Source organism: Neovison vison, chromosome 1 (assembly GCF_020171115.1).
Source record: "Neovison vison isolate M4711 chromosome 1, ASM_NN_V1, whole genome shotgun sequence".
Classification (NCBI taxonomy): Eukaryota; Metazoa; Chordata; class Mammalia; order Carnivora; family Mustelidae; genus Neogale; species Neogale vison.
Genome location: NC_058091.1, coordinates 55,708,871 through 55,727,879, shown reverse-complemented (window position 1 = coordinate 55,727,879; position 19,009 = coordinate 55,708,871). Strand labels below are relative to the sequence as shown.

The window sequence follows — 19,009 nt, the reverse complement described above, 5'->3', positions numbered from 1 at the left end:
CAGATGTTTCTCAAAACAATCTATTGGCTGAAAGTTCTGAAATTTGGGAAGTTTTTTTTTTTTTTGGCAGCTCTTTAGTAGCTTTAATGTTTGTAAGATGTATTCTATGTAAAATATATTATACTTTATTTTTAAGGGAGCTCTTGTGAGTGCCTTGGCTGATGACACCTTACATTTATGGAATTTACGTCAAAAGAGACCTGCCATACTACATTCACTTAAATTTTGCAGAGAAAGGTAAGAATTCTCTGTTATCCTATGTACAAGGTATTTGCTATTCCATTTTGAAATACTTTCTTTGAATTTTATTCTTACTTATTTTTTTGTGAAAGGCTTTATGTACAATCTGAAAAATAATTCAAGAACTTCAAAGGATATATAATAAAAAGCAAGATTCCTTCCTTTCCAGACCCATTTTCCTCTCCAAAGACAACCACGTAATACTTTGTGCATATAGTCAGAAATATTTCTAGGTAGCACTCCTTTTTTTGCATAAAAGGGAAGCCATTACATATTTTTCCTATAATTTGTGTTCACGCAACAATATATTTGATAGATTGTTTCATATTGGCACAAGCCAGTTTTCCATAGTTATTTTCATAAACACATGATATTCTATTACATGGAAGTACCATAATTTAGTCTTCGTCAATGGATATTTATATCATTTTTGGTCTGCTGTTAATTTTGTTCTATTGTGATAGATAGTATGGTACATATATGTTTTCATTTATCCAAGTATACCTCTGAGATGAATTTGTAGAAGTAGAAAAGTTGGTCACAGAAATCTCTTATATGACTTGTGAGTTTTGTGTTTTGATTGAAAGACCTTCTTTTCTCTTTTAATTCCAGTATAATTAACATAGAGTGTTGCATTAGTTTTAGGTGTACAATATAGTGGTTCAGCAATTCTGTGTATTAATAAGTGTTCGTTGTGATAAGTGTACTTTTAATCCTCTTCACTTGTTTTTTTACTCATTCTTCCATCTACTCCCCTCTGATAACCAGGAGTTTGTTCTCTATAGTTAAGAGTGGGGTTTTTTTGTCTTTTTTTCACTTTTCGTTTTTTTTTTTTTAATTTGACATATAAGTGAAATCTTATGGCATTTATCTTTCTCTGACATATTTCTCTTAACATTGTACTTTCTAGATCCATCCATGTTGTTGCAACTGGCAAGATTTTATTCTTTTTTATGTCTGAGTAATAGTCCATTGTATATTGGAAAGACCTTTTTCACCCCAGTTTTATTAAACAATCTCCCATATTTTCTTACAGTGCTCTTAAATTTGCATTTTTTATGCTTTATCTGTAATTCATACGGAATTTACTTTGGCATGAAATATGAGCAAGAAATATAGCCCCTGCCCTATTGCTTATGGAATCTCTATTTTTTCTATATATATGAACATTTACATATATGTGTGTATATATGTACTCAAAGCATGAACAGATGTGAGTATATATGTATATGTGCCAAAGTTAAGAAATCTGGGTCTGTGTAGCATCTAAATGTAGTGGGGTCAGTGTCTTTAGGCCCTATCTTCTGTGAAAGTAAGACATCAGACTGCTCAAAGCATATCCAAGGATCAGACCATTCCTCCTGTGATACATATTAATCTGTTCAGGTGATAGAAATAGATCAGTTTGTAAGTCTGGGTTTTTGCCCACAGTGGCCCTCCAAAACAGGCAGGCTAAAAAGTCTGCTGAGAACATAGCAGTTCAGACATTTTTTTTTTTATTGTGTTATATTGTCACCATAAAATACATCATTAGTTTTTGATGGAGTATTCCAAGATTCATTGTTTATGTACAATACCCAGTGCTCCATGCAGTATGTGCCCTCCTTAATACCCACCCCCGGGCTCACCCATCCTCCTTCCTCATCTCTAAACCGCCAGTTTGTTTCTGGGAGTCCACAGTCTTTCGTAGTTTGTCTCCCCTTTTAATTTCTCCCAATTCACTTTCCCTTTCCTTTTCCTAATGTCTTCCATGTTACTTCTTTGATAATTGATTTTCTCTGATTTACTTCACTCAGCATAATCTCCTCTAGTCCCACCCATGTTGATACAAAACTTGGGTATTCATCCTTTCTGATGGAGGCATAATATTCTATTGTGTATATGGACCACATATTCTTTTTTTTTTTTTAAAGATTTTATTTTTTTTATTTGACACAGAGAGAGAGGTCACAAGTAGGCAGAGAGGCAGGCAGATAGAGAGAGAAGGGGAAGCAGGCTCCCTGCCAAGCAGAGAGCCTGATGCGGGCTTCAATCCCAGGACTCTGAGATCATGACCTGAGCCAAAAGCAGAGGCTTAACCCACTGAGCCACCCAGGCACCCAGTGGATCACATGTTCTATATCCATTCATCTGTTGAAGGGCATCTCGGCTCTTTTCACAGTTCGGCTATTGTAGACATTGCTGCTATGAACATTGGGGTACATATGGCCCTTCTTTTTCTTTAGGGTAAATGTCGGGTCAGGGGGTAGCTATTACTCCATTTCATTTTTATGCTATTTGGATTTTTACTTCTGAAACTAGGAAAGGTAGGAAAAATACAAAAATTTCTAAGTAGCTATTTCATTACATTTTGAACAATTGTTAAATAATTAAACTTAAGTTTAATCATAATATTGTCTTATTTTTATAAGTAAATTTTCTTAGTAGTGTAGAAATATATAAATAGAAACTATATATAGTGATTTAAGTTGTATTTTTTCGTAATGTGGATTTTTTTTCTAGTTTTAACTTAAAAATTGTGCTAAAATACACAGAATATGAAAATTTTCTATCCCAACTATTTTTAAGAGTATAGTTCGGTACTATATAATATGGATATTTTGGTAGAATTTCATCTTTGTGGTATTTAAGGAAAAAAACATGGAAATTGGAAGTCTCATATCTTGATTTAACTATATGAAATTGGGCATCTTACTTCACTGTTTTGTGTGTTTGGTTTTGTAATTTGTGGAAAATGTTCCTCTGTGATATATGTAATCTTTATCATTTCTTTATGTTGAAACAGCTTCCTCTTATCCCCATTTATTCTATAGGTGATTATAGAACACTTACTTTGTGCTAGCTTAATGCTAGCTGCTGAGCATGCATTTGTAAAGAAGACAGACTTGGACCTTACCCTTAGGGTCTTGGTCAAAGTTTAGGTAAGCTTAGCTTCCCAGATGCCCAATAATATGACATCTCTTCATACTAAATAAATCTGTATCACAATTTCCATAGAATTAATTTGAGTTGGGGGATAACATAAACTTACAAATTTCCTCATTGGTTAGCAGCCAGGTTGTATAATTGTCAAGTTTAGTTCTTACTATAATTGATTATTTACCTTGAGATACAATTTTCTCTATATTGAAAAGCAATGTACTACCATAGTGGTTAAGCGTTCAGGCTCTGGACCTAATTGCCTATGTTGAATCTTAATGCATAGCACCATCACCTACTAACTATATCAGTTTTGTTATCTGTAAAATGGATAATAATTATTTCATGAAAACCCTAAGATTCATGTTATAAAGTTAATATGTATAAAATAAATAATACGTAGAAAGCACTTAGAATAGTTCCTTAGAAATCACCTGTATAGTTTTTGTTTTTTAAAAGTATTGAGGGGGTGGCTGGGTGGCTCAGTCATTAAACGTCTGCCTTCAGCTCAGCTCATGATCCCAGTTCCTGGGATCGAGCCCCATATCTGGCTCCCTGCTCCACAGGAAGCCTTCTTCTTCCTCTCCCACTCCCCCTGCTTGTGTTCCCTCTCTCACTGTGTCTCTCTGTCAAATAAATAAATAAAATCTTTAGGGTGCCTGTGTGGCTCAGTCATGAGCCTTTGGCTCAGGTGATGATCTCAGAGTTCTGGGATCCACCCCACATTGGGCTCCCTGTTTGGCAGGAAGCCTGCTTCTCCCTCTCCCACTTCACCTGCTTGTGTTACCTCTCTCTCTGTGTCTCTCTCTATCAAAAAAAGAAATAAGAAATCTTAGAAAAAATAAAAAAGAAAAAAAGAAAGAAAATATTAAAAAAAACAAAAGTATTGGATTTACTAAAAGTAATAATTTGTAACTTGAGGTATCTGCATTAGCTATACTAGAGATTTTACTTAGGCAGTCTTTATAGAAACAAATAATTGACATTGGAAAATCATTAGGAGCAATGATATTGGCTCTTCATGGCTTTATACATGAAGGAGAGGTTTTTGGCTTTGGTGGAAAATGAGAATTTGACAAGTAAAATTCTGTATGGCAGGGTTTTTTTGTTTGTTTGTTTTATTTTCTTAATCAGAGTATGTTCCATTTAGCTTTGTGGGTTTTTTTTTTTTTTTTTTTCCTTTAAAGAAAGTTTAACTGGGAGGAATTGATGGCTTTGTAAGCAGTTACAACTATCTGCTAATCTTTTTTTCATCACCATTGTTACCATGACCAGTATTCTCAGCCATGTTAAGTTTTTGTATAACAGTTCTTAAGTAAAAATATATGGAGCATTTTAAGAATAAGGACTAAATTGTGTATCTTGGCTTTCCTATTTAGAACCTATTATTGTCTAATAATTATATCTCTAATTGTCTAATTCTTTGTTGTTCATAATATACTTTCACATAAATGTTATTTAGTCTCTGGGGTCAAGAAAAGTTACTCTAAGTGAAATTTCAAAGAATAGAGTTTTTCTCTATAAATATGTTAGACACTGAATAGCTGAGTCTTTAATATTGAAATTAATACATGTCTTTTAAGATATTTTTATTTTATCCTAACACATTTATATCTGTTCATTTGATGTTCATTTGATGATATTGGTTTAGAGAATAAAGTAAGCGTGCATGCATTCTAAACTAATGGTTAGGAGACTATAATATCATATGGAATATACTAATAAGCAGAAAGTTCCTCCTAACAATTATCAATGTCCAAAGTCCTTAAGAAAAAAAACTATTTGACAAATGGAATGGTTCGTTTAGATACCATGACTGTAGTGGAAAATTTGGTGCTTGTAAGGTACTTCAGGGAGTGACTGATACTGTAGCATCAGATTTTCTTTTTTTTTTCTTTTTCTTTTTAATATAGAGAGAACGTGCCAGTGTGGAGGAATGGGTTGGGGGGAGAGGGAGAAGGAGAGAAGTAGACCTCTCCGACATCAACCACTGAGCGCAGAGCTGGATGCTGTGGGGCTTGTTCTTATGACTCTGAAATTAGGACCTAAGCCAAAACCTTGAGTTTGAGGCTTAACCGTCCGAGCCACCCAGGCGCCCCACATCAGATTTTCTTAGTAGCAAAAGTAAATTATTGTAGAAATAAAAACGAATTTATACCATTATAATCTTATTAAACTATTACCTCAATATTGTGCTTTGCATACTTATGAGGCTTATAATTTGCTTGGTGTGCACATGAACCGGGCATAGCTTTAAAAGAATATTTGGCTAGATACCAGCCCCCAAAAAATCTATACAGGTCTTCCAAAGATTTTGAATTAATTCACTGCACATATTTAACAAGAAAAAAAATTAATCATAATATTGGAACAACTTAGAGACCTAGTATTACAGTTTTTGTGGTAATTACATCATATCGGCAAAATATTTTTCTTTAAAAGCAGCTTAATGAAAGTGTACAAGCATTAGAAATGAGGGTGATTTTGTGTTATGAAATTCAGGACTAGAACACAGAAATGGAATGGAACACAGGCTGTTAGGCAGCCTGACAGAGGGATATACTATTCTGCATCTAATTCTAATCCATGAAGAGAGTTATTTTGGAATTCTGTGGATGTGATGAGTCACCTTGCTAGTTTTTAGGGAAGCAAGTCCTGAGACAAAGTTTAAAAAGAAAGAAGAAAACCGCCAGTGTTCAGAGGGAAGATGATTGTAATTTGATGACCTTGAGACTGTAAAAGGAAAGATGGTTAGGAAGTGTTTGGAAAACTTCCTAGAATAAAATTATCTATAATAACAAAGAAATTCTGACAAGGAAATTGGGAGAGATACCCAAAGAGACTGATCAAGTTTCACAAGGTCCTTATAATGTATTCAGGTATAAAAATATTGGGGCACCTGGGTGGCTCAGTCATTAAGCGTCTGTCTGCCTTTGGCTCAGGTCATGATCCCAGAATTCTGGGGTCTGGAGCCTGCATTGGGCTCCCTGGCAGGGAGCCTGCTTCTCCCTCTCCTACTACCCTGCTTGTGTTCCTTCTCTGGCGGTCTTTCTCTGTCAAATAAATAAATAAAATCTTTAAAAAAAAAAAAAAAGGTTATATGGAAGGAGAGGGATACATAATCAAAGGTGAATATAAGAATAATTTATCTCTCCTAATAGGCACAATGACCTAAAGCATGTGAAATATAATGAAGACAGAATAATGAATGAATAGAGTTTATTTTTTATGTATAGGGCAAGAAAGCTAGGTATATATTTTTTTTTCAAGTTTTAGAATTTATTATTGATTATTTTTGTTTAGTTTTATTTTATTTTACATATGCTTTCCCCTTTCTGAGCAGATAGATCTAAAATGGAAAGGAAGGTCCCCCCCACTACTCCTTTAATATTTTTTTTTCCAATTTATTTATTTTCAGAAAAACAGTATTCATTATTTTTTCACCACACCCAGTGCTCCATGCAAGCTGTGCCCTCTATAATACCCACCACCTGGTACCCCAACCTCCCACCCCCCCGCCACTACAAACCCCTCAGATTGTTTTTCAGAGTCCATAGGCTCTCGTGATTCACCTCCCCTTCCAATTTACCCAAAAGCACATACCCTCCCCAATGTCCATAACCCTACCCCCCTTCTCCCAACCCCCCTCCCCCCAGCAACCCACAGTTTGTTTCGTGAGATTAAGAGTCACTTATGGTTTGTCTCCCTCCCTATCCCATCTTGTTTCATGGATTCTTCTCCTACCCACTTAAGCCCCCATGTTGCATCACCACTTCCTCATATCAGGGAGATCATATGATATTTGTCTTTCTCTGCTTGACTTATTTCGCTAAGCATGATACACTCTAGTTCCATCCATGTTGTCGCAAATGGCAAGATTTCGTTTCTTTTGATGGCTGCATAGTATTCCATTGTGTATATATACCACATCTTCTTGATCCATTCATCTGTTGATGGACATCTAGGTTCTTTCCATAGTTTGGCTATTGTGGACATTGCTGCTATAAACATTCGGGTGCACGTGCCCCTTTGGATCACTACGTTTGTATCTTTAGGGTAAATTCCCAGTAGTGCAATTGCTGGGTCATAGGGCAGTTCTATTTTCAACATTTTGAGGAACCTCCATGCTGTTTTCCAGAGTGGTTGCACCAGCTTGCATTCCCACCAACAGTGTAGGAGGGTTCCCCTTTCTCCGCATCCTCGCCAGCATCTGTCATTTCCTGACCTGTTGATTTTAGCCATTCTGACTGGTGTGAGGTGATATCTCATTGTGGTTTTGATTTGTATTTCCCTGATGCCGAGTGATATGGAGCACTTTTTCATGTGTCTGTTGGCCATCTGGATGTCTTCTTATATTAATGGTAGGTAGAGTTAGGGCGTATTTATTCATCTAACTATATAATGTAATAGTGGCTCAGACAAATTGTGTCTTAGGCAGCTAAAAAAAGGTTGGCTTCTATAACATTATTGATTGACCTAGGAGGAATATAGAGTGGGAGCAGTTCTTTAAATCTAGAAATGAAAAAAAAAAAAAAAAAAAAAAAACATTTTAGAAGGTAAATTACATTCAGTTCACCAAACATTAGGTGCTTTCTATGTGCCAGGGATTATGCTAGGTATTTAGGATAACAAAGATGAATAAAATGCTTGAATAGCTTACATCAGAGGCCCAGACATTAAATAACTATTACACAATATTGGTCAATGTCATTTTAGAAGGTTAAGTTAAAAACCCATAATTGAATAACTAACTAATCCAATCCTTCAATTTTTTTTTTTTTAATATACTGATTTCTTTTAAAGGAAGACAGACATCAGTCATGAGGAAAATGCAAACTGATACTACAACCAGATATCACTACACATCTATCAGAATGGCTAAAGTACTGTCTTGGATGTGACATAGTTGGAACTTCCCCTAGTGGGAGTATTGTTAGTCAATTTAGAAAATTTTTTTGTGGTATTCACATAATCCACGACCCAACAGTTCCATTCCTGAACATACATGTATGGTAGGCAGAATTTTAAGATGCATCCCAAGATTTCTGCTCCCTGTGTCTGCACACCATCACACAAACACTAATCTAGGTGAAGGCATTTTGTAGATGTAATTGAGGTCCCAATTAATTGACCTTAGGATAAGGTGATTATTCTCAGTAAACTTAATTGAAGCAAGTGACAATAGACTCTTCCTGGCAGAGGTTCCGAACCTCAGAGGGATATTCAGTACAAGGGATATTGGGTCCTACAACCACATGTGACTGATTTCTACTAGTGACATGGAAAAGCTTCAGAGCTGATTCTTTCCAGAACCTCCAGAAAGGGACACAGGAATGCATCCTGGCTAATGTTTGTATTTCAGCCTTGTGAGACTGAATAGAGGCTCTGAGTCCTACAGTGCCTGGACTTCTGACCTATAGAAACAAAGAATAAATGTTTTTGGTTTTTGTTTTAGTTTTTTGGGTGGTAATTTGTTAAAACATAAATAAACAAAAACAAAAACAAAAACAACCCTAATACAGATTTTGGTACCTAGAAGTGAGATGCTACCATATCAAATATCTGAAAATGTGGAAGTTGCTTTGGAACTGGTCAGTGAATAGATGTTGAAAAATTTGAGGAATGTGATAGAAATGTCTAAATTTCTTTGGGTAAGCTGTGGAGCTCTAGATTTAGAGACTGCTGCCATTGAGAACTTAGAAGTGGGGAACATGTTTTTGGAAATGAAGTGCGTCCTTGTTGTATAATGGTGGGAAGCATAACAAAATTATCTCTTGCATAATGTGTATGTGATTAATTTAGATATTTAGTTGAGGAGATTACCAAGGAAAGAGATGAAGGAGCCACCTGATTTTTTTCTTGCTGCTTTATAATAAAATGCAAGAGAAAAAAAAATGCAAGAGGAAAGAAAGAAATTGAGGGAAGAATTATTAAGGGAACCAGGACTTGATGATTTAGGAAATGCCTATACTGTTCCAGTTGGTAAAAAGATTGTTTCTCAGTGTGGCTTAGAGAAAAACTTGAAGGTGTGGTTGAACAGCTTTTTACTAAAAATCTCCTGAAGACAAGGGTCAAAGTATTCAGCTACACAAAGGACTCTTAAGAGATTGTGGGTATGCTTCAAAGATTTTTTTTTTTTTTTAAGATTTTATTTATTTATTTGTTAGAGAGATCACAAGCAGGCAGAGAGAGAGTGGGAAGCAGGCTCCCCACCGAGCAGAGAGCCCAGTGCGGGGCTTGATCCCCCGAAGACAGAGGCTTAACCCACTGAGCCACCCAGGCATCCCTTCACAGATCTTTTCAATCAAACCAGAGAACCTTTAGAATGCTTTAAGATGCACAGTTTGAGAAAATTATGTAGCAGAATATTGCCAGCGTGGCCTGAAAGACAATATGAAAAGAAAAGAGGCTGCTGCCAGTAGCAGGCAATAAAGGCTCCAGGCAAGTGCTGTCTTGGATGAAAAAGGCAGAGGGTGGAGCTAAGAGCTACAGAGGATTATTTCCAGACTTTGAAACCTAATTAAGAAAAATTCAACATTTGCCCTACTTGATTTCAAAACTGTTAAGGACCAGTGACTCCTTTTTACCTTCCACTTTTCCCATTTTGAACAGGAGTTTCTATAATTGTTACCCTCTGTTTGTCCTACCATTGAATGCTGGGAGTCTTGGAGGCAAACTGCCTCTTTAGTTTCCTAGATCCACAGATGGACTGCAATTATGCCCAAGAACTATGCTTAATGGGTTACAGTCAAGACTCATCTACAACAAATTTAGATGAGATTTGGGATGTTTGAGTTGATGATATTTTAATGAGATCTTGCAGTTGGTATTGTAATTGGTTGAGACTTTGGAGATGTTGGGGTCAGGTGAATGTATTTTGCATTTGGGAGGGATGTGACTCTTCAGAGGCTTATGGGCAGACTATTAGAGGCAGGATCCTAAGATAGTCCCCAAGGTGTTGCCCCCTGGTATACACACACCTTCTAATTATTCAATCAGTTCTAATCAAGGTGCTGATGTGAAGGGGTTTTGCAGATGTAATTGAGATCCCAAATCATTTGACCTTCACACATGGAATATATCTTAATTGGTTTTAGGTTTGGATTACCTGACTTAAAATGGTAGCAAATGCATGGATTTGCCCTGGTTGATTTGGCTCACCTCTGGAACTCAGTTTGGTTTAAGTGTCTCCTAAAGTGTATGGGTATCTTGAGCAAGGTATGAGCTCTAATGAACATCTGAATAATGTTAGGAAGTAGTGGACTGTGGAGTGGATGTTAGGTAGGTAAACAACTGTCCACTGTATTTCACTGCCTTCAAAATGAAGTTGATACTCTTAAATACTTAGCATTCCCTTAAAGGTCTTACAAGGTCTATGACTCTACTTATTACCATAATTCATTTCACTATGCTTCTCTGTCTTTTTATGCATTATAATCTAGTCACCTTGACTTTACCTTTTTTTTTCCTTTTTAAAGAATGATCCGCTCTCCTCCCTGTTTGTGTGAGCTGATCTCCCTGCTTCGAACACACTTACGATTCTTGTTCATGGTTAACTTGTGTTTGTCATTTCATTTAGTTTTTTCTGCAAGTTCCCTAGTCTGGGTTCTGTGCCTCTTTTGTATTACACCATAGTATCATGGTCTTTCCCTAAAATAGCACATACTGTTCTTACTATAATTGTCTTGGTTCTGTGATTGTTTTAGAGATTAGAACATAAACCATGTATATATATATATTTATATTTATATACATACATATATAATATTCTATATATAAAAATATAAAAATTATATATATATATTTTTATTTCCAATACCAGTCGCAATGCCTAATATCTAGTAAATGCTCAAAAATTTATAGATTGATTGTTACCCCATTGCCTTTGCAGAAAATGGGTAATCTCTTCTTCTCTAGAAGGCATGATGCTTCACAGACTGTGTGGATTACCTGGGAGATAGGCTAAGAAGGAGAGTCCCCAAACAGAAAAAAATGAGAATATTTGCTCCAGACTAATTCTATATATAATCTTTATTGCTCCCACTAATAGATCCCAAAACTAGCTAGGTTGTTTGATTATCCTTGGAGTGCTACTAGGTCCTTGGCCCATAGCAAGGCTTTTAAAGTTTTTATTTTTTTATTTTTGTAAAAAGAGTGAGATGGGAGAAAAAAGAACTTTGAGTAATAGATTTCTTTTTACTGAACCGGCATGCCTAGGAGCTACAGCAGAATTCTATATATAATAATTTGGCAGTGATTTTGAAGGTGAAGTTTTTATTTTCCTTTTCTTGCTTTACTGTATTAGCAAAAACTTATAGAAGTGTTAATGATATTTTCCATAGCAAGTATCTTTTTCTTAGTAATAATTTTAATAATATTGCTTCTAGGATTTTACTGTTAAGCATAATATAGGATGTTGGTTTGAGATAGACTTTTTTTTTCTCTCAGAGTTGGTTGTCAATTATGGAAGTTAGATTTTAATTGAATACCTTTTTAGCATCTTTTTAAAATTATTCTGTGATTTCTTACCTCTCTTTTTCCCTGTTGATCTGTGACATTAATAGATGTCCTAATATTAAAGATTCTTGTGTGCTTGTGAAAATTTTGGAATAATATTGACAGTTCTTTCATTGTTAAGTATGATTCTTAATATATTTTTAAGACTTCAACTTTTTTTTTTAAAACAGTTAGGGAAATTTATTATTTTTTTTAAAAGATTTTATTTATTTGGGTGTGTGTGCATGCATTCAACAGAAAGAGAGAACACAAGTGGGTTATGGCAGGGGCAAGGGGCAGAGGGAGAGGGAGAAGCAGACTCCCTGCTGAGCAGGGAGCCTGATATTGGGCTCCATTCCTGGACCCCCAAATCATGACCTGAGCTAAAGGTGGACACAACTAAGCCACCCAGGTGTCCCAGGACATCTGTGTTCCTTTGTGAGGTTAGAATAGAACTTTTATTATTTTTTTTTCAGTGTTCCAAAATTCATTGTTGATGCACCACACTCAGTGCTCCATGCAATACATGCCCTCCTTAATATCCACCACCAGGCACCCCCAAGCCCACACTCCCTGCCCTTCCAAAACTGTTTGTTTCTCAGACTCCACAGTTTCTCATGGTTTGTCTCCCCCTCCAATTTCCCCCAACTCATTTTTCCTCCCCATCTCCCAGTATCCTCCATGTTATTCCTTATGCTCCACAAGTAAGTGAAACCATATGATAATTGACTTTCTCTGCTTGACTTATTTCACTCAGCATAATCTCTTTCAGTCCCTACCATGTTGATATGTTGATAAAAAAAGTTGGGTATTCTTCTTTTCTGATGGAGGCATAATACTTCATTGAATATATGGACCATATCTTCTTTATCCATTCGTCCATTGAAGGGCATCTTGGTTCTTTCCACAGTTTGGCAACTTTGGTCATTGCTGCTATGAACATTAGGGTACATATGGCCCTTCTTTTCACTACATCTGTATCTTTGGGGTAAATACCCAGTAGTGCAATTGCAGGGTCATAGGATAGCTCTACTTTTAATTTTTTAAGGAGTCTTTACTCTGTTTTCCAAAGTGGGTGGCTGCACCAACTTGCATTCCCACCAACAGTGTAAGAGGTTTCCCCATTCTCCACATCCTCTCCAACACTTGCTTACTATGTTGTTAATTTTGTCCATTCTAACTAGTCTAAGGTCATATATCAATGTGGTTTTGATTTGAATCTCCCTGATGGCTAATGATGATGAACATTTTTTTGTGTTTGTTAGCCATTTGTATGTCTTCTTTGGAGAAGTGCCTGTTCACGTTTTCTGCCCATTTTTTGATGTGATTATCTGTTTTGTGTGTGTTGAGTTTGAGGATTTCTTTATAGATCTTGGATCAGAACACAGTGAGCAAACTCCTCAAACATATATATGAAGAGAAACACACACACACTTTTCATATGACAGAGGTGGTATTGCAAACAAAAAAAAATGCAGTAAATAAAAAAATGCTGTGATGACTCTTATCTAAATGGGAAAAGTGATTTCTACCTCATAACTAAAATAAATTGCAAGTCAGTTAAAGATTTTAATGTAAAATGACCACAGAAAAATTAAAACTTGGGAGAATGTTATACAGGGAGTATTTTTAAGATCTGGGCAGGGTGTCCTTAAATAACATGCACAGAAAAGCACCAACTGTATTGGAAAGGATTAACAGTTCTGTATAACACACTTACCCTAAAGTTAAAAAACAAACCACATCTACAAAAAGAATACAAAATTCAGAGTAATTTGCATTGTACTTTTTAAAAATGGTAACTACCCCCCCCAGTTCTTCATGGCTTACATGTGTATTTTATGAACATTAAGGAAAAAATATGAAAGAATATGTTATCCAGGTTATTAATATGACTTAGAATACAATTTGGAGGAGAGGCACACATAATTAAAAAATTAATAAAAAAATCTTTCAAGAGGTTCCTGGCTGGCTCAGTCCATGGAGCATGTTTTGGGTCTGAGCCCCATTTTGGGTGTACAGGTTACTTAATAATGAAATCTTTAAAAAAATCATTTTAGATAGTTTGTATGAATGTACAAATAATATCCTATTTCTGTATATATATCTTGCTATATATATTGTGATAGATGTATACACACACACACACACACACATACATATATGTATTTAAGGAAAAAGAGAAGCTTTAATAATTAAAAATACATAGCCATAGATTGGAAGATATTTAGAGTATACCTGTCTGTACAATAAAGGTAAATCTAATGCAAAAATGCAAAGAAAGGTATAGTTAACAGTTGCTGATGAATACCAGCAACTTTTGTTTATCATAACATATGTTATATAAAATACTCTGGCATTTTTATTTCTCAAGGTAAGATCATTAAAAACAGAACTTAAATTCACCATATAACAGAGACAGTTTTTTCAGATGTTATTTTGGTATAGGTGATATATACATTTCCATATTTGTTATTCACTGTTTTATTTACTGATATTCAGTTTTTTAAAAAATAGTCATTGATATTAAGGTCTGATTTAACAAGAAAGGTTAGCATGATTTATTTGGACATATTTTCAAATGTTCTTAAATGTTTTATAAAAACTGAGATGTAATTAATAAAACAATACAAATGTAAATGTAAAATGAACTTCAAGAATTTCTGAAGCTTATTTTTCAAAATATTTGTTACATTGTACTGCTGGGTTATAGATATGATGAAGTTTTTTTAAAGTAGCTATGACAGTTTATCAGAAAAGATATGAGACTAAATAGAAAGGAAATTCTTTGAACAGATTTATAAATTGCTTTCAGCTGACTCTGCTGTTATTTTTAATACATTTCCATGTTCATTATTGCAAACTTAAGTTTTCTTCTAATAACAGGAGAGTAGGAAGGTACAGTTAATTTGAGAAAAATATTGAATACCTTCTTTTTAAAATCATCTTGTGCATTCACTTGGTAAACATTGATTGAGATTCTGGTGCATGCAAATACTGTGGTAAATTCTGGAGAGACATGGAAGTTATAACTGACTAAGGGAGGTGAAATGCCAAATTATAATGCAGTGGAAAGTGTGATATAATATGTAGTGAAATTTTCATATGAAATTTGGAAGACTAGCCAGCAAAAGGATGTATCACCACGTTTTGAAAATTTTAGGTAAAGCATTACAAAAGAGCCCATGTGAACAGATCTGTAGGGTTGGTGGAAATTTCCTATATTAACAAAGGGCAAAGGGACTTTCCATTAATGTTCAGATGCATAGCCATGAAGAAATCTCATATGTTTAGGGCACTATATCTAGTTAAACATGGCTAGTAGTCCCAGAGAGGATAATTTTAGAAATGTAGAAAAGGTCTGCTTCATGGAAGGCTTTTTATATAATTATAAGAAAGTGATATTCTCAACCTTTTTCCAACTTTAAATCTTTAAATGAATAACATTGTCTGAACAAGATACATTGTAAATGGGTATTTTTTGGTCATTTAGACCATCATATAGATAAGCTACAGATTGGTGCATTTCCTGGTATGTGAATAAGGATTCAGTGCAGGAGTAGAAACCACTGTAGGTATTAAGTACAAGGGGATTCAGTTTAGGAATGTAGCTGTTTACAAAATACTGAGAAGGGTGCTAGAACTATTGAGTTTCGGGAATTACAATTACTGCCGTACAACTGCCTCTTGGTACGTGAATTTCAGGAGTACAGCTCCGAATGCTCTTCTGTTTGTTTTTTTTTTTTTTTAAATGTTCAGTTAGCCAACATATAGTACATCATTAGTTTTTGATGTAGTGTTCAACAATTCATTAGTTGCATGTAATACCCAGTGCTCATCACTACATATACCCTCCTTAATACCCATCACCTGGATACCCCATCTTCCCCACCCCTTCCCTTCTGTAACCTTAGTTTGTTTCCCAGAGTCCAGTCCCTCTCGTGGTTTTTCTCCCTCTCCGATTTCTTCTCCCTCAGATTTTCCTCCCTTCCCCTATGGCCCTCTATGCTATTCCTTATGTTCCACATATGAATGAAACCATATGATAATTGTGTTTCTCTGCTTGCTTTATTTCACTTAGCATAATCCCCTCCAGTTCCATCCATGTCGATGCAAATGGTAGGTATTCATCTTTTCTGATGGCTGAGTAATATTCCATTGTATATATGAACGGCATTTTCTTTATCCATTCATCTCTGCTCCTTCCACGGTTCGGCTGTTGTGGACATTGCTGCTATAAACACTGGGGTGATGTGCCCCTTCTTTTCTACATCTGTATCTTTAGTGTAAATGCCTAGTAGTGCAATTGCTGGGTCATAGAGTAGCTCTATTTTTAACATCTTGAGGAACCTCCATACTGTTTTCCAGAGTGGCTGTATCAGTCTGCATTCCCACCAACAGTGTAAGAGGGTTCATTCCTTTTCTTCACATACTCACCAACATTTGTTGTTTTCTGCATTGTTAATTTTTGCCATTCTAATGGGTATAAGGTAGTATCTCATTGTGGTTTTTATTTGTATTTCCCTGACTACTAGTGAAGTTGAACATTTTTTCATGTGTCTGTGTTAGCCATTTGTATGTCTTTGGAGAAGTGTCTGTTCATGTCTTCTGCCCATTTCTTGACTGGATTATTTGTTTTTTGGGTGTTTGAGAAGTTCTTTATAGATCTTGGATACCAGCCCTTTACCTGTAGTGTCATCTGCAAATATCTTCTTCCATTCTGTGGCTTGCCTTTTAGTTTCGTTTATTGTTTCCTTTGCTGTGCAGGCAGAAGCTTTTTATCTTGTTGAAGTCCCAGAATTCATTTTTGCTTTTGTTTCCCTTGCCTTTGGAGGCATATCTTGAATGAAGTTGCTGTGGCCAATGTTGAAGAGGTTACTGCCTACGTTCTCCTCTAGAATTTTGATGGATTCCTTTCTCACATGAAGGTCTTTCATCCATTTTGAGTTTATCTTTGTGTGTTGTGTAAGAGAATAGTCCAGTTTCATTCTTTTGCATGTGGCTATCCAATTTTCCCAGCACCATTTACTGAAAAGATTTTTTTTTTCCCATTGGGTATTTTTTCCTGCTTTGTTGAAGATTAGATGACCCTAGTGTTGAGGGTCCCTTCTGGGATCTCTGTTCTGCTCCATTGATCTATGTGTCTGTTTTTCTGCCAATACCATGTTGTCTTGATGATCACAGCTTTGTAATATAGCTTGAAGTCAGGCGTCATTATGCCCTCAGTTTTGGTTTTCTTTTTCAAAATTCCCCTGGTGATTCAGGGTCTTTTCTGGTTCCATACAAATTTTAGGATTGTTTATTCCGCTCTTTGAAAAATGTCAATGGTATTTGGATAGGGATGGCATTGAAAATAGATTGCTCTGGGCAGCATAGACATTTTAACAATGTTTATTCTTCCAGTCCATGAGCATGGACTGTTTTTCCATCTCTTTTTGTCTCATTCCATTTCTTTCATATGTATTCTGTAGTTTGTAGAGGTTAGAGCCTTAACCTTTTTGGTTAGGTTAATTCCTAGGTATCTTATGGTTTTTGGTGCTATTGTAAATAGAATCAATTAATTGAATTTAAGTAATTCATGTAAAAAAAAAATGCTCTGGAATGTTGTATCTGGTCCCCACTGCTGTCATAAGTACCTCTTGCCACTCAGGTTTCTTTGAATGCCCTTGTCAGCAGAAACAGCAACAGAAAGATGGTCTGTGCCTGTCTTTTGCCTGAAGATCTCAAGCACATCCATTTAGTAGAAACTTAATCTCATCTGGAACTTTAGCTATGGAAGAATCTGGAAAATAGAAGTTTTAGCTTTCTAGTATCTGCAGAACAGGAAGGCATAGAGGAGAATGTGGAAGAGGATTCTGAGTAATAGTTGGCCAAATTCAGTACACTATAACTCTATACCCTTTTCCCAGATATACTTACACCAAGTGTCACTAAAAATTTAGGGAGCGTATGGTAGAAGATAGGAAGCCATCAGGGTCTTCCAAGTAGGATAATGATATGGTTTCTCTTGGCTTTGAAAACAGTCAGTAATAATGGTTTAAATAAGGCCCAACCATGTGGATAGAGAGGTAGTAAATTAGATATATCTGATTGTTTTGTTAATTAACATAATAAATTCTCACATTTTATGTAGTTTATTTGTTCATTTAATGAATGAAATACTTATTACATAAAAGTGTGATATTTGCTGAGAATATAAAAGTGGTGGTGTATTTCCTGTCATGTTGGACTGATTTAAAGGGATATAGGCATGTAGAAGAGCTTATTTGTTCATATGTCCTTATGGATTAAATACACAGGTGTTTTTTTGCCCTTGTTTATAGATGATTAATTTTAACATTACTTAGATTGCATGTATTCTTCTGTTAAAAATTGGTAATAACTAAATTTTCCAAATTTGGTGCTTGTTGACTATATAGTACTTGACAGACTTACTAAAGCTAAATAGTGAATAGGAGATACATATCACTTCCTAACATGTAATATGTTACATTTTTTAAGTCCCTTAAGCAAATACAGAAATTATTGTGTTCCTAGTAACAACTTTGTATAGAATGAGTATATCAATTTTTAAGTCCCGTGGAGCGAACTAGAATACAACTCTATTTAGGTACACTCTGAGGGAATTCAACTTGATTATTTATTATTTCTAATACACTTGATTCAACCACATACTATTTTTTTGTTGGGGGGAGCTCCTTATTCATTTTAAGATTCCTTTTCAGGCTCAATTTAATATACTGTTCTTATATTATCTGATCTTACTAGTGTTTACTGAGTTTTAATGTCTTCCATGTGAGGCTAAACTATGTTGTTTTAATTATTTTCAGTATAACATTGTGGTTTAATATGTCAGCACATAAATTTAAATTAACTTGGTCTCCTGGTATCAGTAAAAACTAAAGTCACTCTCATTTACTGTGATCTATATCACCTTATAATAAAAATCTTTATAATAAAGTGTTTGAAGAACAACAGTCATGAGTTTCAGCCAAATGGTAATGTTTGAGCTTTATGATAAATGCACTGGTGGCATTCTTAAAAATTTCCCAGGGTCTTTTTAATTTAATTCTAAGAAATATAAGAATTTGTTTTTCCTATATGTTTTTATAACTTAATATAAAAAGATTTTGGCTGAACAGATTATGTTAAGTAACAGGTCAGTTATCTATTGCTTGCATATCAAAGCATCCCAAAACTTTAAAGGCTAAAATAACAGCCATTTTGTTTGCTTACATTTCTGTAGGTCAGCACTTGAGGTGAGCTTATTAGCACAGGTAGTCTTTCCCTGTACTCACTTATGCAGCCATAGTTATCTGGCTGCTCAATTGGATTGGATGATCTGTAGTTTTCC

General features: G+C 35.2%; 1 protein-coding gene across 3 annotated transcripts in view; it reads left to right on the top strand.

Annotated features, from left to right (window-relative positions):
• Positions 1-19,009, top strand: part of STXBP5 (syntaxin binding protein 5) — a 177,052-nt gene that overhangs the window by 27,041 nt on the left and 131,002 nt on the right. For all 3 annotated transcript variants that reach the window (XM_044247120.1, XM_044247119.1, XM_044247118.1), the window contains exon 4: positions 137-237. In XM_044247120.1, coding sequence (XP_044103055.1) covers positions 137-237 — 101 coding nt within the window. The remainder of the gene's footprint in view (positions 1-136; positions 238-19,009) is intronic.